The 18,131-nt window shown below is 37.1% G+C and overlaps 1 protein-coding gene across 12 annotated transcripts in view; it reads right to left on the bottom strand.

Moving 5' to 3' along the window:
• Positions 1 to 18,131, bottom strand: part of RNF17 (ring finger protein 17) — a 140,816-nt gene that overhangs the window by 12,758 nt on the left and 109,927 nt on the right. For all 12 annotated transcript variants that reach the window (XM_055359691.2, XM_055359692.2, XM_063697201.1 and 9 more), the window contains 8 exons: positions 16,861 to 17,024; positions 14,627 to 14,746; positions 13,221 to 13,301; positions 11,016 to 11,141; positions 9,817 to 9,876; positions 7,591 to 7,707; positions 5,574 to 5,742; positions 2,039 to 2,174 (listed from right to left, as the gene is read on the bottom strand). In XM_055359691.2, coding sequence (XP_055215666.2) covers positions 2,039 to 2,174; positions 5,574 to 5,742; positions 7,591 to 7,707; positions 9,817 to 9,876; positions 11,016 to 11,141; positions 13,221 to 13,301; positions 14,627 to 14,746; positions 16,861 to 17,024 — 973 coding nt within the window. The remainder of the gene's footprint in view (positions 1 to 2,038; positions 2,175 to 5,573; positions 5,743 to 7,590; positions 7,708 to 9,816; positions 9,877 to 11,015; positions 11,142 to 13,220; positions 13,302 to 14,626; positions 14,747 to 16,860; positions 17,025 to 18,131) is intronic.

Below are 18,131 nucleotides of genomic sequence, written 5' to 3'. Positions count from 1 at the left end.
GGGCTTCAAAAAGTTCATGGAAAAATGAAATTAAGATGAAAATAAAAAATGTAAACTTTATTTCTCAACATAAGTTCCATCAAGATCATGACACATTTGTAAGCTATGGTAACAACCCTTTATTCCATCCCTTAAGAACTGAGGGTCCTGGGAATATAACCATGTCAATGTGATCTTTCTTACATTATTAACTGGACAAAAATGGGCGCCCTTTAAATACTTTGTAAGATTAGGAAACAAAAAACAAGTTAGAAAGGGCCAAATCAGAACTGTAAAGTGGATGCCTAATGATTTAGGTAAAACTCTTGCAAAATTGCCGTTGTTTGATGAGAGGAATGAGCAGGAGCACTGTGGTGGTGAAGGACTCTCTGGTGAAGCTTTCCCAGGCGTTTTCCTGCTAAAGCTTCTGCTAACTTTCTCAAACACTCAAAAGAAGAAGATGTTGTCATTCTTTGGCTTTCCAGAAAGCCGGCAAGCAAAATGCCTTGAGCATCGTAAAAAAATTGTTGCCGTGACCTTTGCTCTTGGCTGGTCCACTTTTGACTGGACCACTTCCGCCTCTTGCTTTCACTGTGCTCTGCCTTTAGGATCACACTGGGAAAGTCATGCTTCCTCTGCAATTACAGTTCTTTGAAGAAATGCTTCAGGGTCTTGATCTTGCTTGTCTACAGTTTCCATTGAAAGCTGTGCTCCTATCTGCAGCTGATCTGGGTCCAACAGGTTTGGCACCCATTGAGTGGAGAGTTTGCTCAACTCTTTCAGTCAGCATTGTATAAGCTGAACCAACTGAAATGTCTTTGGTGGTGGCTATTATTTCTGCTGTTGTCAGTCCTCTTCAATTAGGGCATGAACAAGATTAACTTTTTTTTCCTCACAAATTGATGGGGAAGGACTACTGCTATGGGCTTCATCTTCAACATCATCTTATCCCTTCATAAAACAAGCTATCCATTTGTAAACTGCTTTCTTTGGGGCATTGTTTCCATAAACTTTTTATAAAGCAAAAATGATATCACCATTCCTCCACCCAAGCTTCACCATAAATTTGATGTTTGTTGTTGTTTCAATTTGAGTAGAATTCACGTTGCACTTATCCTTTTTAGTGCCTCAAACTAGATCCTGTTCAGACATGTTAGAACAAGTTAGTACAAATTTATTTTGGTGAAAAAATTTTGAAATCCATGCAGTTTTTTTCATAGTATGCATTTTCCATGAACTTTTTGAAGACCCCTCATATATATAAGGAATATTATTCAGCCTTAAGAAGCAGATTCTGACACATGCTACAACATGAATGAATCTTTAAAAATTATGCTATTGAAATAAGCCAGACACAAAAGGACAAATACTGTATGAATTTACTTATATGAGGTACCCAGAACAGGCAAGTTCAGAGACAGTAGACTATGGGTTACTAGGGACTGGGTGAGAATGGACTGTGATCCTATTACTTAACAGGTGCAGGGTTTCTGTTTGGAATAACAAAATTGTTCTGCAAATGGAAAGTGGTGATAGTTGTATAACCTTGCGAATGTATTTAATGCCAATTAGTTACTATACCTAAAAATAACTAAAATGGGCCAAGTGTGGTGGCTGACGCCTGTAATCCCAGCACTTTGGGAGGCTGAGGCGGGGGATCACCTGAGGTCAGGAGTTTGAGACTAGCCTGGCCAACATGGCAAAACCCCATCTCTACTAAAAATACAAAAAAAATTAGCCGGGATGGTGGCGGGCACCTGTAATTCCAGCTACTAGGGAGGCTGAGGCAGGAGAATCACTTGAACCTGGGAGGCGGAGGTTGCAGTGAGCCAAGATTGCGCCACTGCACTCCAGCCTGGGCAACAGAGCAAGACTCATCTAAAAAAAAAAAAAAAGCTACAATGGTAAATTTTATGTATACTTTAACACGATAAAAATTCCTAATTTATAAACAGCCTTAGAATAACCCTTTTCTTTTAAAAGAGGCAAAAATATTCTCAATAAGAAAACTATTTAAAAAAAAGAAATCTAATTCAACACCCCGACATTTATTTTTAACCTGTTTAATGTCAGCTTTGCAGTTGATCCATAATCAACAAATTGTACTAAGATAGACAAAGGATTAAATTCTTTAATGGCAACAATCTTCGCTCTATACCATAAGCCATCATCGTATTCTGCAAGGCAAGGCATTTCTGGAAAGACAGAAAAAGGGAAAAAATCATATTGTCTTTCATTAATTTTTTTAATCCAAAGGAAATCTGCATATCAAAGGGCTACTTGCACCCCATGTTTGTTGCAGCACTATTCACAATAGCCAAGATATGGAATCAACCCAGGTGTCCATCAACAGATGAATGGATAAAGAAAATGTGGTGATTATATACACAATGGAATACTATTTGGCCATAAAAAAGAATGGAATCCTGTTATTTGCAGCAACATGGATGGATCATTATATTAACTAAGATAAGACAAGCACAGAAAGACAAATATCGCATGTTCTCACTCATATGAGAGCTAAAGAAGTGGATCTCATGAAGATAACAAGGAGATTAATGGTTAGTTACATGAGGCCATGAAAGGCACATATACATGTGTTTGGGGTGGGGGGATGAAGAGAGGTTGGTTGATAGGTACAAACATATAGTTGGAAGGAATAAGTTCTAATATTTGAGAGCAGAGTAGGGTGCCTAGTTAACAACAATGGATTGTATATTTCAGATTAACTAGAAGTCTTGAAATGTTTCCAACACATAGAAATAACTGCTCGAGGTGATGAATACCCTAAATACTGTCTTGATAATTACACATTCTATGCATGTAATATCACATGTACCCCATAAACATACACAATTATGTATCAAAAAATGTTTAATACAGAAAAGTACAAAGAAGTAAATGTAACAAATATAGGCTCACAATCCAGAATTAAATATTGAACAGTTGGTCTTATGTTGGCTTCTCTTTTTCTGTTCATATTTTATAAGCCTTTGTTCACTAATTCCTAAGGATTAAGCTTCAAAGAAAGGCATTTCTCCCATTCCCAGAGTTGCTAGTTCTTGTATTCCTAAGACTTAGTAGCTCATATTGCCACTGCCCCAACTTCTGATACTCCCCTAGTCTCTTCTAGCGTGGGCCATCATCTTTGGCAAAGGATGTAAATATTTGCTGTTCCTGCCTTCCATTCTGTCCTTTCATTTGCTATGGGACCACCAGAATTAAATTTTTAAAAATTCAATTACATTGCTCTTATTTAAAATTCTTTAATGGTACACCTTAACTGCCTGTAATATCAAGTCCTTATTACAATGTACAGGCTTCTTCAGTTGTTTGTTCTCCCAAACAACTTCTACCACATTTCCTCAATGAGTCACCTAAACAGGATTACTTAAAACTTTGATCCCTCTATTTAGTTCATGGCTGTTCCCGCTCATCTAAAGTTTTCCTGAGCCCTTCTTTTTATGATGTTTATCATAAACATCGGGAACACATTCTGACAGTTTTTAGGGTATTCATCACCTTGAGCAGTTATCATTCTTCTTTCAAAGCCCAGCTCCAACATGACCAACAAAGCCCTAGTAACTGATCACTGCTTTCCCTGTGATCCTACAGCATTACGCACACTCCTTTAAGAAGAGCTATTCTTTTCATACTCTACTTGGTTTACATGTCTCTTCTCTGCTTAGAGCACCTGTTCTTGAGTGCAGAACTGATGTTTGTATTCCTAACATGGTACCTGATACAAGCAAATACTCAGTAAAAAAAAAAAAGTGTACCAATGAGTGCTAGGCTTGAGTTAAACGGTGGAAAAATTAGTACGGTATATACTTCCCTTCGTACATCCTTAGATTTCAGAGTGATGGCATGCGCCTCAGTTTCCCATCTTGTTCTACTTCCTTATGTCATATGCTTTCTGTGTAATTTCACAGAGAATTCTACTTGTGGGCAAGTGGCATTAAAATACTTCACTAATGAATAAAGATTTTTATTTCAAGCAATTTTAATTAAAGAGTTATAGACAATTTCTTGCATATATAAACTCATCAGGGCTAGGCACGGAGGCTCACATCTGTAATCCCAGCACTTTGGGAGGCCGAGGTGGGCAGATCATCTGAGGTCAGGAGTTCGAGACCAGCCTGACCAACATGGAGAAATCCCGTCTCTACTAAAAATATAAAATTAGACAGGCGAGGTGATGCATGCCTGTAATTCCAGCTACTTGGTAGGCTGAGGCAGAAGAATCGTTTGAACCCGGGAGGCAAAGGTTGCGGTGAGCCAAGATTGCACCACTGCACTCCAGCCTGGGCAACAAGAGTGAAACTCCGTCTTCAAAAAAAAAAAAAAAAAAGAAAAAGTCATCAATAAAACAAGAATCTCATCTAGGCGGGGCACGGTGGCTCACGCCTGTAATCCCAGCACTTCAGGAGGCCAAGGCGGGCGGGTCACGAGGTCAGGAATTCGAGACCAGACTGGCCAAGATAGTGAAACCCTGTCTCTACTAAAAATACAAAAATTAGCTGGGCGTGGTGGCGCATGCCTATAATCACAGCTATTCGGGATGCTGAGGCAAGAGAACTGCTTGAACCCAGGAGACAGAGGGTGCAGTGAGATGAGATAGCACCACTGCACTCCAGCCTGGGCACCAGAGCAAGACTCATCTTCAAAAAAAAAAAAAAAAAAAAAAAAAAAAAAAAAGGGCTGGGCAAGTTGGCTCATGCCTATAAGCCCAGCATTTTGGTCAAGGTGGGCGGTTCACTTGAGGTCAGGAGCTTGACACCAGCCTGGCTAACACGGGGAAACCCCATCTCTACTAAAAATACAAAAATTGGCTGGGTGTGGTGGCATGCATCTGTAATCCCAACTACTTGGGAGGCTGAGGCAGGAGAATCGCTTAAACCCGGGAGCAGGAGGTTGCAGTGAGCCAAGATCACGTCACTGCACTCCAGCTTGGGCAACAAAACGAGACTCTGTCTCAAAAAAACAAACAAACAAAACACTGACTACAGGTAAGACATTAAGCTGATGTGTGTTTTTCCTTTGCTAAAATATCAAGAATAAATACATCTCTATGCATCACATACCGCAATAACTAGATACATTTTCCTCAGAGGAGAATCACACATATTTAATAAAGATGGGAAGAATGGACTGAAAAGATAAAAGAGTAGAAATCTGACCTGTCTTGACAGAACAGGTCATACTTTGAGCCTCCACCTCAAGATTATAATTGTAGGTGGCTTGTAATTTAAATGATGACCATTAAGGTCTGAATGACAACTCTTGCAATTTCAGCTACTGATAACCTCAAACTTAGAAAATAATCTTTATGCAATTTTCCAACGCTGTCTTATTTGTGGAACGTGAAAGTGTTCCCCAAGGGAGTTTACTTAGCATCTCTTAGTTCACCTTCCTTATCTAGAAAATGAGAAAGAAGTCATCTTCTGGGTATCTTGAGGATTACAGGAAATCATGCATGTAAAGTGAATATGAGGAAAATATCAACATTAGAGATAGCCCAAGGTCATCAGCCCATTAAAACAAAATCCAAGTTTTATTAAGTATCCTGTTTCATTCAAATATAGTAAGTATACCTGTTCTAAAATCCGTCAGAGGAGGAAGCGCCTCTACCTTCTCATTAACCCTCTGCAGTGCTTCATCAAGGCTCTCGGATTCTGATTCCCCGCTGACTCCACTATCATCTGTGTCACTATGCTGGTTAGACTGGTTACAAGTTTCTATAGAATCAAGGCAAATATACACCTAAGTGGGGAGAATGAAAGGAAAACTTTCAGATTCTGGAATGTCAAGAATTCACGTATGTGGACAAAATTACTGTAGCAGACAGCCTCCAGCGATGCTCCCAGAGACCCCTACACCTCCTGATATTCACCTCCTATTCCTTCCCACATCCTACCACACTTATCTTGTAATCAAGAGAACATGATTAGGCCGGGCATGGAGGCTCATGCCTATAATCCCAGCACTTTGGAAGGCTGAGGTGGGAGGATCGCTTGAGTTCATGAGTTCAAGACCAGCCTGAGCAACACAGTGAGACCTCATCTCTACTAAAAATCAAAAAAATTAGGCCGGGCGCGGTGGCTCACACCTGTAATCCCAGCACTTTTGGAGGCCGCGGCAGGGTGAATCACGAGGTCAGGAGATCGAGACCATCCTGGCTTAACAGGGTGAAACCTCGTCTCTACTAAAAATACAAAAACAAAAATTAGCCGCGCGTGGTGGCAGCCGCCTGTAGTCCCAGCTACTCTGGAGGCTGAGGTGGGAGAATGGTGTGAACCCGGGAAGTGGAGCCTGCAGTGAGCTGAGATCGCACCACTGCACTCCAGCCTGGGCGACAGAGCGAGGCTCCGTCTCAAAAAAAAAAAAAAAAAAATTAGCTGGGCATGGTAGTACATGCCTGTGGGCCCAGCTGCTCGGGAGCCTGAGGCAGGAGGAATGGTTGAGCCTGGGAAATTAAGGCTTCAGTGAGCTATGTTTATGTCACTGCACTCTCCAGCCTGGATGACAAAACGTGACCCCTATCTCAAAAAACAAACAAACAAAAACCACAACTGCAGTGACAGTGTGTGACTCCTGAGACTGGCTTACAAGGACATGTAGCTTCTGTCTTGGTAGAACTCTGCCAGGGATTTCATGCGCCAGGAAGCCATAGCCATGCTGCAAGCAGACAACTGGAGAGGCCACGGGCAGGAAACACAGCCTTCCAGGTGGTGCCATGTGAGTGAGTCTTTTCAAAAGTGGTTTCTGCAGCCCCTGCCAACATCATGATTGCAACCTCCTGAGAGCCTGAGCTAGAGTGCTTAACTCACCAGCTCCCAGATTCCTGACCCTCATGTGTGTTTGTATTAAGCTGCTAAGTTTAGGGGTAAATTGTGATGCAGCAATAAATAAGCAAAATTACCAAAACCAGCAATAGTTGTTTAGCAACTATATAGAGCATAACATGCTACTTACTCTGCTCTCTGATGAAATTAGAAAGCAAATCCTTGCCCTGCCTGTGAGAGAATGGCTTACTGTGTAAAAGGCTGAAGGAGCTGCTGAAGCTACTTATTTCTTCCTCTCTTTGTTAGCCAAGGACATGTAATTGAACTTTTAGTGCCTTTATTCACACATTCATTCAATATTCACCGGGTGCCTAGTATTTATCAGGCACTATTCTAGGTTCTGGGGATACCTCAATGAACAACATGGAGCTATACCCTAAGGGGAGGCAGACAAACATAGTAAGTGGAACACGGTGTCAGCCAGGTGGTTAAGTGGAAGAGTTCTGTGCAGGAAGAGGAAGGGAAGTGAGATGTTTAAGATTTCATAGGTAGAAACGGTTCCACCTTAAAAATCTAAATATCAGATGTAAGCATAACATTGAATAAAGCAGCACAACACCAGGAACCCAGTAGGTCCTTAAAAAACACTTGCCTTAAACATTGACAAATATCTGAAGAGGATATTATAGGGTGGGGCAAACTAGAGGTCACGAATTTGCAACATTTGAAATCAGGAAAATAGAGAAGTGAAGAGTCACTTCTAGTGCTTAAGACCAAGACAGCTTGTTATGTTTTTAATCACCAACTAATCATTTAGATCACATACTTCATTAGGTGAGACAACGTGCTTAACTTGAACAGCATAGAGTTCTCCTGGGGAAGGCAGAGATGAAGACAAATACGGTGGTAAAAGAGGAGTGTCTGTTTCAGCCGAAAGCAATTCCTAAACCACCACAGAAAAATTCAAATTTCAGAATAAGGACAAAAATCTATTACATTATAAAAATTCATGATGGCGCCAATTTACCTTTCAATTAGCAGAAAGCAAGCTCTCTTAAATACTGAATACCATCAAATGATTTTGTTACAGTAGGACCAAAATGTGATGATAATCAAAGATCTTTAGTATTCTTTTGTCCTCTAATTTCAAAAAGTATTTTGTGCAAAAAAATGCATGAATGTTTATTGATGTGCATATTATCTACACATATACATACAAATCTAGAAGAATAGTCAATAATAACTGCCACTAATGAGGGCTGGGGTGTTTGAGGTGCAGAATGAGGAACAGATCCTTTTTCCTTTTATACGTTTTTGCAGTATTTAAGAATAAGTACTTCTAATAAAAACTAAAATAATACATGAAATGCTAAAAGAAAATTTAAGTTAAAATCATCAAAAAGGTGTGCTTTCTCTTAAGCCGTATGAAAGCAAAGGAATACTACAGTTACATGATTCCCAGGAAGATCGCAGCACCCAGCAATTGTTAAAAGCAAATGTGTATAAAAATGTGGTGCACGTTTTTCTGCAAATACAAGCAATATCTTTATAAAAAGTTCTTATTCTTCAAGAATATGGTAATTATCTTAAGTAAAACCATCATATTCAAATTTGTAGGTTAATTTATTACTATTTAACATTTCAAACTGGTAGACAAAAAAAAAGTTTGAACCTAGGAAAATTCAGCAAAAAGTGATCAGCCACTGTTGAAATTTGTTAAACTTAATTAAGTAATAGGCAATTTACAATAAGGTTATGTTATTTTCATAAATTACAAAGGTTTATGTACTAAAACTCTTCCTACACCAAAAAGCCCAAGTGACAAAAGAAAAAAAAACAGATAAATTGGACTTCATCAAAATTAAAAACTTTGGTACTTAAAAGGACACTATCAAAAAAATGAAAAGAAAGCTGGGTGTGGTGGTCCATGCCTTTACTTCCAGCTACTCTGCAAAAAGGCAAGAGGGCTGCTTGAGCCCCGGAGTTCAAGACCAGCCTGGGCAATATAGCGAGACGCTCTCAAATCCATTAATGTGAAAAGACAACCCACAGAATAAAAGGAAATATTTGCAATCATATATTTGATAAGGTACTTGCATGCATAAAGAACTGTTATAGCTCAACAATAAAAAGATAAATAACTCAAATAAAAATGGGGAGTAGATTTGAAGGGATTTCTCAAAATATATATATATATATCCAATAGGCACATGAAAAGATGCTCAACAATACTAATCACCAGGACAAGCATATCAAGTCTACAGTGATATGCCACTTCATGCCTATCCTAAAATGGCTAGAAAAACAGAATACAAGTAGTAATCTGGTGAGGAGGTGGAAAAAATGGGGTCCTTGCACACACACTACTGACATACATGTAAAATGATGCTGCCACTTTGGGAAACAGTCTTGGAGATCTTTAGAATGTTAAACATAGTTACCACAGACTCAGTAATTCCACTACTAGGTGTATACCCTAAAGAAGGGAAAACATATGTCTACATAAAAACTTGTACCTGATCAGACAGCAGCATTACTCGCAACCACCATAAGGTGGAAACAACCCATGTGTCTATCAACAGATGAATGGGTAAACAAAATACATCCATACAATGGAATTTTATTCAGCAACAAAAAGAAGTGAAGCACTGATATATATACAACATGTATGAACCTTGAAAATGTTATGCTAAGTGAAAAGCCAGCGACAAAGGACCACATAGTGTATGATTCCATTTATATGACATGCACAGGATAAGCAAATCCATAGGGACAGAAGTGGCTGTCATGAAGCTAGGGAAGGAAGAATGCAGAATGACTGCTGCTGGTACAGGGCTTCTTTTGGGGGTGATGAAATGTTCTGGAAATAGATAGTGGTGATGGTTACAAAACAGTGAACGATATTAAACAACACTGAACTGTATATTCAATAGGTAAATTCTATGATATATAAATAATAAAACTGTTATAAAAGAGAGCTTTCTGTCCTGTATCAGATCCTTTGTATTAATGAAGTGTCCAAAGTTTCCAAAATACTTGGATTGTTACTTACCTCAAACCTTATTTCCCATTGTTCCTCTTCATACTTTTTATCATGGTCTGATCTTGGTTTCTGAAATAATATGGTATTGAGTAAAATCACCTTTAGCTATATTGTTTTAAGGTACTTTCCATATTTCATCCCCACAAAAACTGGGTGCATTTCCTTGTTGGTATTCATTTATTTATTTCAGATCAATTACAGGAAAATCTAATGTTCTGAATAATCTCACCATAAGTTTTCAACAATAAGAAATCTCAAATATATGTTAACACATGTCAAAGCTAATTCATTTAGTATAAGAGTGAGAGTTCTTACCTTTCCCTTTAAAATGTTCACAGTGAATAGTACAACTAGAACAGAAAGACTAAGTAATCTTTATAAAACCTGTTTAATAACAGACATAACTTCTTTTACACACACACACACCCCCACTCACCCACAACCACACCTCTGCTTTAAAGAAAAAGCTGGCAGTGAGGATTACAGGTACAAAGTTATAGCACGATTTCTATTTGAGAGAAGAAAGTAGTTTTCTTTATCCATAGAACAATGTTTGGTTGTGTACTCTCACCAAAATGAATATTAAAGAGTCTAACAAGTAGACTGCAACTCTAGAAATAAAAATATCTTGTGATATAAAATATAATGATGCATAATCTATTCCTATAAAAGATTTATAGCAGCTTGAAATGTGAAACCATATCTTGTAACAGGCTATATTTTTTAAAGTACTAAACCACAGAAGCACCAGGCAAGGAATGAGCCGCTTATGGAAGCTAAGCTCAAAATGTGACTCTGGGTTTCCTGTGAGAAGGCAAATGAGAGAAATTTTATAATACACGGCTTTTGTGTCAAGTAAAAGGAAAAAATATTTTATCTGGAGCAAGAGCCCTCTGCTGGTACTGAATTCTATAAAGATTTTAGAATGTGCATCTCTAATTCAAACAACACTGAATAGCATGGGCATCGCACTAGGTTTGAAGGTACAGAAACATTAATTGAATCTTAATGTAATTAAAGTCTTTTACAGGACATTTATAATGCATGACACAGCCTATTCATCTTTCTCAGCAAAAATGTGTTAAGTCCTCTAGACTCTTAATAGATCAGATATGTAGAATCATATTTAAGGCACAGTGTAAGACAAAATGTGACATTTTAACTAGACTTCTACACTTTAGATTTTTATAGAAAAATAGTTCACTTACTTCTTTCAACATCTCCTCAGTATGTTCAGAAGTACAGTATTTATAGTATGCCATAAAATAAGAAAGTGACATTCCATCAAAATAGAGGTGAATAGACAATTTCTCCCATGGATTTTTAGGTAACTCCTATTTAAAGTTCAATAAAGATAATCATAAAAATAAACTCCACTTGATGACATTTTTATAGTCAGCAAATATCAAATTTAGCTTCTGACAATCATAGTATTAACTAGACAGTTTGGCTAGTGACTCATTTCATAGAATTTTCTTCCTGGTATTTTGACGCGCTATAAGGGAGTAATTCTACTACTTTGGTTTATGTAATATACACTTTCAAGTTCATAGAGTTTTCCAGTTATTTACCACAAAATAACTAGTTATATATAATTCCAATTCCCAAATACATCACCTTTAGATGATACTAATAAATTACACTACGTACAAAGAGAAAGAAAAGGTTATGTTCAGAGGTGAAGAAATAAAGTTTCATTTAAAAATCCAAAATTGGTGGGACTCGAAACAGTCTAAAAGCAGGAATCATGGTAACTTTAAAACTCTGAATAAAGTTCACTTACAGTTATTGGGTACTGAATGTGTCCCTAACTGATAAGCTGACCTACAGCAATTCTCTTCATTTCCACTGATCCCACCTTTGTCCAAACTCACTGCTCCTCACTGTTTTACTGCTCCTCACTGAATTACTGTTGCTGCCTCCCAGCAGATCTTGTCCTATCTCTTCTTACCATTCCCTCTTCTGCCAATGCAGTCCCCTCCCTCCTAGCCCTGCTCCTGCCTCAGCACTCATCTCCCTGCACCCGCGTGGTCTGTCCTCTAACCATTTTAAGGTGTTGACTCAAATGTTACCTTTGCAGCGACGTCTTCCCAGATGCATGTTTAAAGTGGAACCTCCTCCCTGGCCATGCCATTCCTATCAGCCTCTCTCTTATCTAATCTAATACTCCTCATAGTTTATTTTCTCTTTCCCACCACTGAAATGGAAGCTCTAGAAAGGCAGGGATTTCCTACTGCTCAGCCCCCAGCTGTGTGTCCAGGCCTAGAGCAGAGGCTAGCACCTAAGAGGCCCTCGGTCAGCATCTCCCTTTGTGTACAAGGGAGAGGAGTGAGTCTGGGCAAGCCCTGCTGTCAGCTGGGTTGTGTGGCATGCACATTCATGGTCTCTGAGACACCTGGCAGCCTTTGCTATACCACAAGCTATTCTTCTGTGTCAATTAAGCGAAGAAGCAATGAAAGCTGTCTAGACAAACTAAAAATTTCAATCTCTACCATATTTCAGTGACTTGCCATGGAGACTAAGTAACTAGGGAGGGACTCTTAGTACTAACAAAAGCCACTTTCTTATGTAAGTGAGTGTGTGCCTCCTTTAGGTTTTTATCACTCTATCATCATCCTTTAATACAGAAATACTTTCCTTACCATATATCTCCCCATTCAGGCCCTGCAAACATAGCAGCTGCAGGTTGATCTTATTACCTCACTGCTCAGAAACCTCCACTGAGGCTCTCCCTACCAACCCCAGCAACTGGCCCCTACCTCTCCTGAATGCTATTCACTACCACTACTCCTCACAAAACCTCCACTGTTCAAGTCAAACAGTTACACCATTTCCCTAAAATGTCTCTCTGTACCTTTGTGCATTTCATTTCCCCAGTCAGGAGAACATTACAAGGGCTACCTCGATTCTCACCATCTCTAAATTCCTATTACATTTACTGTTTTTACCAGTCACTTAGCTCTTGGCATGTTACTTTGTAGTGCAAATGTTTTAGGTTTTTGCCTTGTTTCACTAACCAGATAAGGGCTTTGAGGACACAGATCATGATAGACTCCCTGAATTACCTGGACCCGAGACAGTGCTGAGTGTTCAGCACCATCTTGGAAACTGCTACATATAATTATAAACACATCCAACAATTTAATACTGCTCCCTGTAACAAAACAAGCTGTTAATAAAGAATCTTTCAAATTAGTGACTTTAATGGTTATGAAAGTTCTCAGGAACTTGTTCAAAAGCAGGCTTATTTAAAGCAGGCGCAGGAACCAAACTGGTAGTTTCTTTTATGCTAACAAGCAATTCACATAAGAAGGTATATACCATTGCTTATCATCAAAAATATCCCTCAAATTATGTTAATTATAATATTTTATGGCAAATAATTTATACCAACTATATATACTTTAAATTACCATAATGTGAATGTCCACCTCTCTCTTTGAAAGCAGTTGTTGAAGAACTTCTATTGCATCTGGTTGCCAGACATTCCCAACCTATTTGAGATTAATAAACTCAGATTCTTTTATGCTTTCATAAAATCAGAGCAGGAAGCAAATTAAGATACACAAAAGTAGCCATAAACAAATAATATCAGATAGTAGTACAAAATACACAAGCAGTTCTCAGAGAATATCATAGATACATGATAAAAATAATCTTTAAAAATGAATAATTTGAGTACTCATTTTATGCTTTAAAAATATAAACCTGTTCAGCCAGAGGTGAGAAAACACACACACACACCCTACATTTAAAAACAAAACATTACATTTAAGACTTTTTAAAAAAGACCAATATGCCAATGCAGTGCTTGTACAAGGCCTGCAATATGTATTCATTAAGGAATAGTGATTGTTACGTCTTTATGCGCTGAGAGGTTCACATGGTGAGGAAGTGAGGCTTCCTGCCAAAGCAATGTGAGTCAACCATCTGAAGTGGACCCTCTGTCCCCAGTTGATCCTTCAGGTGACTACACTTATGGTGGACATCTTGACGGCCGTATCACAAGGTACCATGATATGGTTTGGCTGTGTCCCCACCCAAATCTTATCTTGAATTGTAATCCCCATGTATTGAGAGAGGAACCTGGTGGGAGGTGACTGGATCATGGGGCAGTTTCCCCCATGCTGATTGTGAGTTCTCACAAGAACTGATGGTTTTGAAAGTGTTTGGCCGTTTCCCCTTCAATCTCTTTTTCTCCTGCAACCTTGTGAAGAAGGTATGTGCTTCTCTTTCGCCGTCCACCACAAATGTAAGTTTCCTAATGCCTCTTCAACCATGGAGAACTGTGAGTCAATTAACCCTCTTTTCTTCATAAATTACCCAGTCTTAGGTAGTATCTTTACAGCAGTGTGAAAATGGACTAATACAGACCCCTTGTCAAAACAAACCAGCTAAGCCACTCCTAATCCCTGAACCATAGAAACTGCATGAGATAATGAAAGTTTACTGTTGTTTTAGACCACTAAGTCTCAGCTTAATTTGTTATGCAGCAAGACAGAATAAGACACTCTTTTATCTGATCTCCAGTTTCAAGTTTGTTGTAATTTCATTTGATAAAGAAATAAACTTTTGCAATCTTATACCTTCCCACTTATGAACATGTCTCTTCATTTATGCAGATGTTTTACAGCCTTGAGTATAATTTTGTAACTGTCTTCATAAAGGCTGTTTAGCTGTCTTAGTAACTTATTTGTTGGTGTTTTATTACTTTTTTGTTGCAACTGAAATTTCATTTTACATTCTAAATATTTCTAAAAAATTATTAATAAAAACTAATATTTAAAATTAATCAGTCCACAAATTATTATGTACTCACAGGTGTGGTATTATGGAGCTGACAAGGAATACAAAACTGGGGTATATCAGGATACAGCAAAATAGGGTAAAGATGGCACTGCGGAATCTTTTCAGTGAATCCATGATCTAAATATTGTACCTGAAACAGGACAAATACAATTTATAGTTAAAATTTATTATTAAAAGCTAGGGGACAAAAGGAATTTCCTGTTATTAGAAAAAAGACAGGCCGGGCTTGATGGCTCATGCCTATAATCCCAGCACTCTGGGAGGCAGAGGTGGGTGGATTGTTTGAGCCCAGGAGTTTGAGACCAGCCTTGGGAACACGGCAAGACCCCATCTCTAACAAAAAATAAAAAAAATTAGCTGTCTGTGGTGGTATGCGCCTGTAGTCCCGGCTACTCAGGATGCTGAGGTGGGAGGACTGCCTAAGCCCGGGAGGTCAAGGCTGCAATGAGCTGCGACTGTGCCACTGCACTCCAAGCCTGGTGACAGAGGAAGAACTTGTTGCAAAAAAAAAAAAAAAAAAAAAAAAAAAAAGACATCTGAAAAGTTTAAAATCTGGATTTCAAAAATTTCCAGGAAAAAAAAATACTGTATTTATTCCCTCATCCAATAGTGTATCAAACCTCATCGTAAAAAGGTTTTCTTACACTTAACCCATCAGACTTTTTTTGAAAAAAACTGGGTTTTATTGGATTTACAAATTCCTCAAGAGCAATCCCTTTTTGAAATGCTTTAATTTTGATAATTCAATTTCTAAATTGTCTTAAGAATAAGGAATGCCAATAAATTATTTCTTCTGTCCCAACATAATGAAATGAACATATCACTGTTTAATTGGATTTGCTTGGCAATTACCATTAAAAAATAAAATAGAATCAAACAAAAAATGTCTGAATACCTCACAGATAATTAGGATATGGTTTCACGAGACGTTTATTTCTTAATGTGAATCACAGGATAAACTTTGAAAGATACCAGATTAAGAAATGAAAAATCCATTGTGTATACTAAAAATGTAAAATGACCACATGAAAAAAATAAAAGGTGATGATTAAACTATCAAAGTTCTTTTAAGTAAGTTAAAATAAACAGATATTTGGACAGCATGAGAATTTTTATAAAAGTTCACCATCTTATGTAGATTCTGCAAATGTAAAGTTCATGAAGTATGATAACTTGATGAACACTGAATTTCATTTTACCTTTGTAAAGAAAAAAAGGTCAGGGGTTATCTGAGCAACTCGAATGTATGTCACTTTGCACATACATTCAAGTTGCTCAGATAACCCCTATAACTATCCAGATGTTTAAGTACTCACCCCAAATTTGAAACTATTTTACTTCTATGAAAACCATTAAAAATTTGTAGTTCAATAGAAAGTGTAAGACTTAGAATCAGAAGTTTAGGAATCAGATGCTTGGATATTAACTCTAGCATTACTACCCAGTGACCCTGGCAGGTCACTGAACCTAAATTTCAATTTTCTTATTAGTAAAATGGGAATAACAATCTATGTCTAGGATAACTGTAAACAAATTATAAAATATAAATGCATATATGTGAAGGAAGCTAAAAAACCTGAAGTGCTATGTAATCATTAGTTATCATCATCAAACAGAAAATAAACTCCTGTCCAGGTGGAAAAAAGACTTTTTCACTTAAGTTTTTCTCCCCTCACCCCTAATTAAAACTAAAGTTTTCAAGTGCTGAATATATGATGAAGTACTTCATCAATTTCATTCCTTTACTTAGTAAATACAATGTATTAGAGGTATTTTCATCTATATTATATATATATATATATATATTTCAAAGGATGTAGCTATTTTTGAAGATTTTGACTGAAACCTGAGTGTTAGTTACCTCATTATTCTGGAAAGGTAAATTAGTCGTTATCCTGAAAAACTAACAGGGCCATAAACAAATTTGCTAGCGAGATATTTAACATACTGGAAAACATACTGTTTTACTTAACACTATGTGTGGAAACAGGGCTACCAATTATAACTAAGAGGTCTATCCATTAACCAATGATCAAATCCCTCCCTATTTTTTGCTTATTCAGGTTACTAAATATATTTGCAAATAAAACAAAAAATTATTACAAATAAAAGTACAATATAACCGATATTCCTACACAATTTTCATCAAAAGATGTTTTAATCCAACTTTCTCGTGTTCAAATGCACAAGACTAATGCTATAGCATTTAGCTTTAGAATTGTCACAAAAGAATATCAGACTCACTCTGACGGCGCCACCTACAACCTCCATCACCTTGCCACGATACCACAGAGTATCGGATCCTCTTACTGCACATGCTTCTCCTTTTTTCCAGAAATAAGGCTCCAAAAGACCAAGGCATTTTAAATTACTTTGAATTTCATTTGTCATTTTTATTAGCTCAAATTCTGAAAAAAAGTATTAAAGATAGAAAGCATTAAGGAAAATTCCCTATCATTTGTCAATTTAATAACTTCATTTCTTCAGTAGTATAATTAAAAACCAGTCCCCCAAACAGAACTTTCGTAAAAATCTGTGTGTTTTAAAACATACTAGTAATAGCATATAAACAATATTATGATCTTTGATTATATTTTGAGAGTACAAACACCATAAGGAGCTCTAAACACATACCAGCTAGCCTAATATGAAAGTACTACCAATTCAAAATAGGGTCAGTTTGACAGCCCTAAGTAAAACAGGACACAGGTTATATACTACTTGTTGCTTAGATACAGTATGATGATGGGAATATAAATTAAAATTTCAATTTTGCTTTTATTGCTAATTGGCCCATTAGTTCCACAGTAAACATATATATATACACATATATATACATATATATACGTATATATATACATATATACACGTATATATGTACATATATACACGTATATATGTACATATATACACGTATATATGTATATATATACACGTATATATACACATATATACACGTATATATACACATATATACGTATATATACACATATATACGTATATATATACATATATATACATATATATACATATATACATATATATACATATATACATACATATATATATACATATATATACATATATACATATATACATATATATATACATATATATACATATATATACATATATATATACATATATATATACATATATATATATATCCATAACTGATACCATAGAAGGTAAGCTCTGGAGTCAGTTACCATTCCCATCTTACTGCTTTAGTTGTGTGATCTTGGGTAGTTCCCCTACCTCCAATAAGCCTCAGTTTATCCTTCCATAATACCACCACCTATTCTGGGTGTAACAGCACCTTCTGGGAATAACAGTACCTGTCAGTATCATCAAGTGCTGCAGGAGGATTAAATGTAAAGCATCCAGCACACTGCCTGGCAGATAACAGGCTACTAGTTTGAACAATGACTATTTATACATGTCAAGCAAAGTTTCTGGGTTAAGTATTATTACTACAGGTCTCAAACGTTATTTTTTCTAGAACGGCCAATTGT

The sequence above is a fragment of the Gorilla gorilla genome, chromosome 14 (genome assembly GCF_029281585.2).
Source record: "Gorilla gorilla gorilla isolate KB3781 chromosome 14, NHGRI_mGorGor1-v2.1_pri, whole genome shotgun sequence".
In the NCBI taxonomy this organism is placed as follows: domain Eukaryota; kingdom Metazoa; phylum Chordata; class Mammalia; order Primates; family Hominidae; genus Gorilla; species Gorilla gorilla.
The sequence above is the reverse complement of the archived record's forward strand: the minus strand, read 5'-3'. Positions and strand labels throughout refer to the sequence as shown.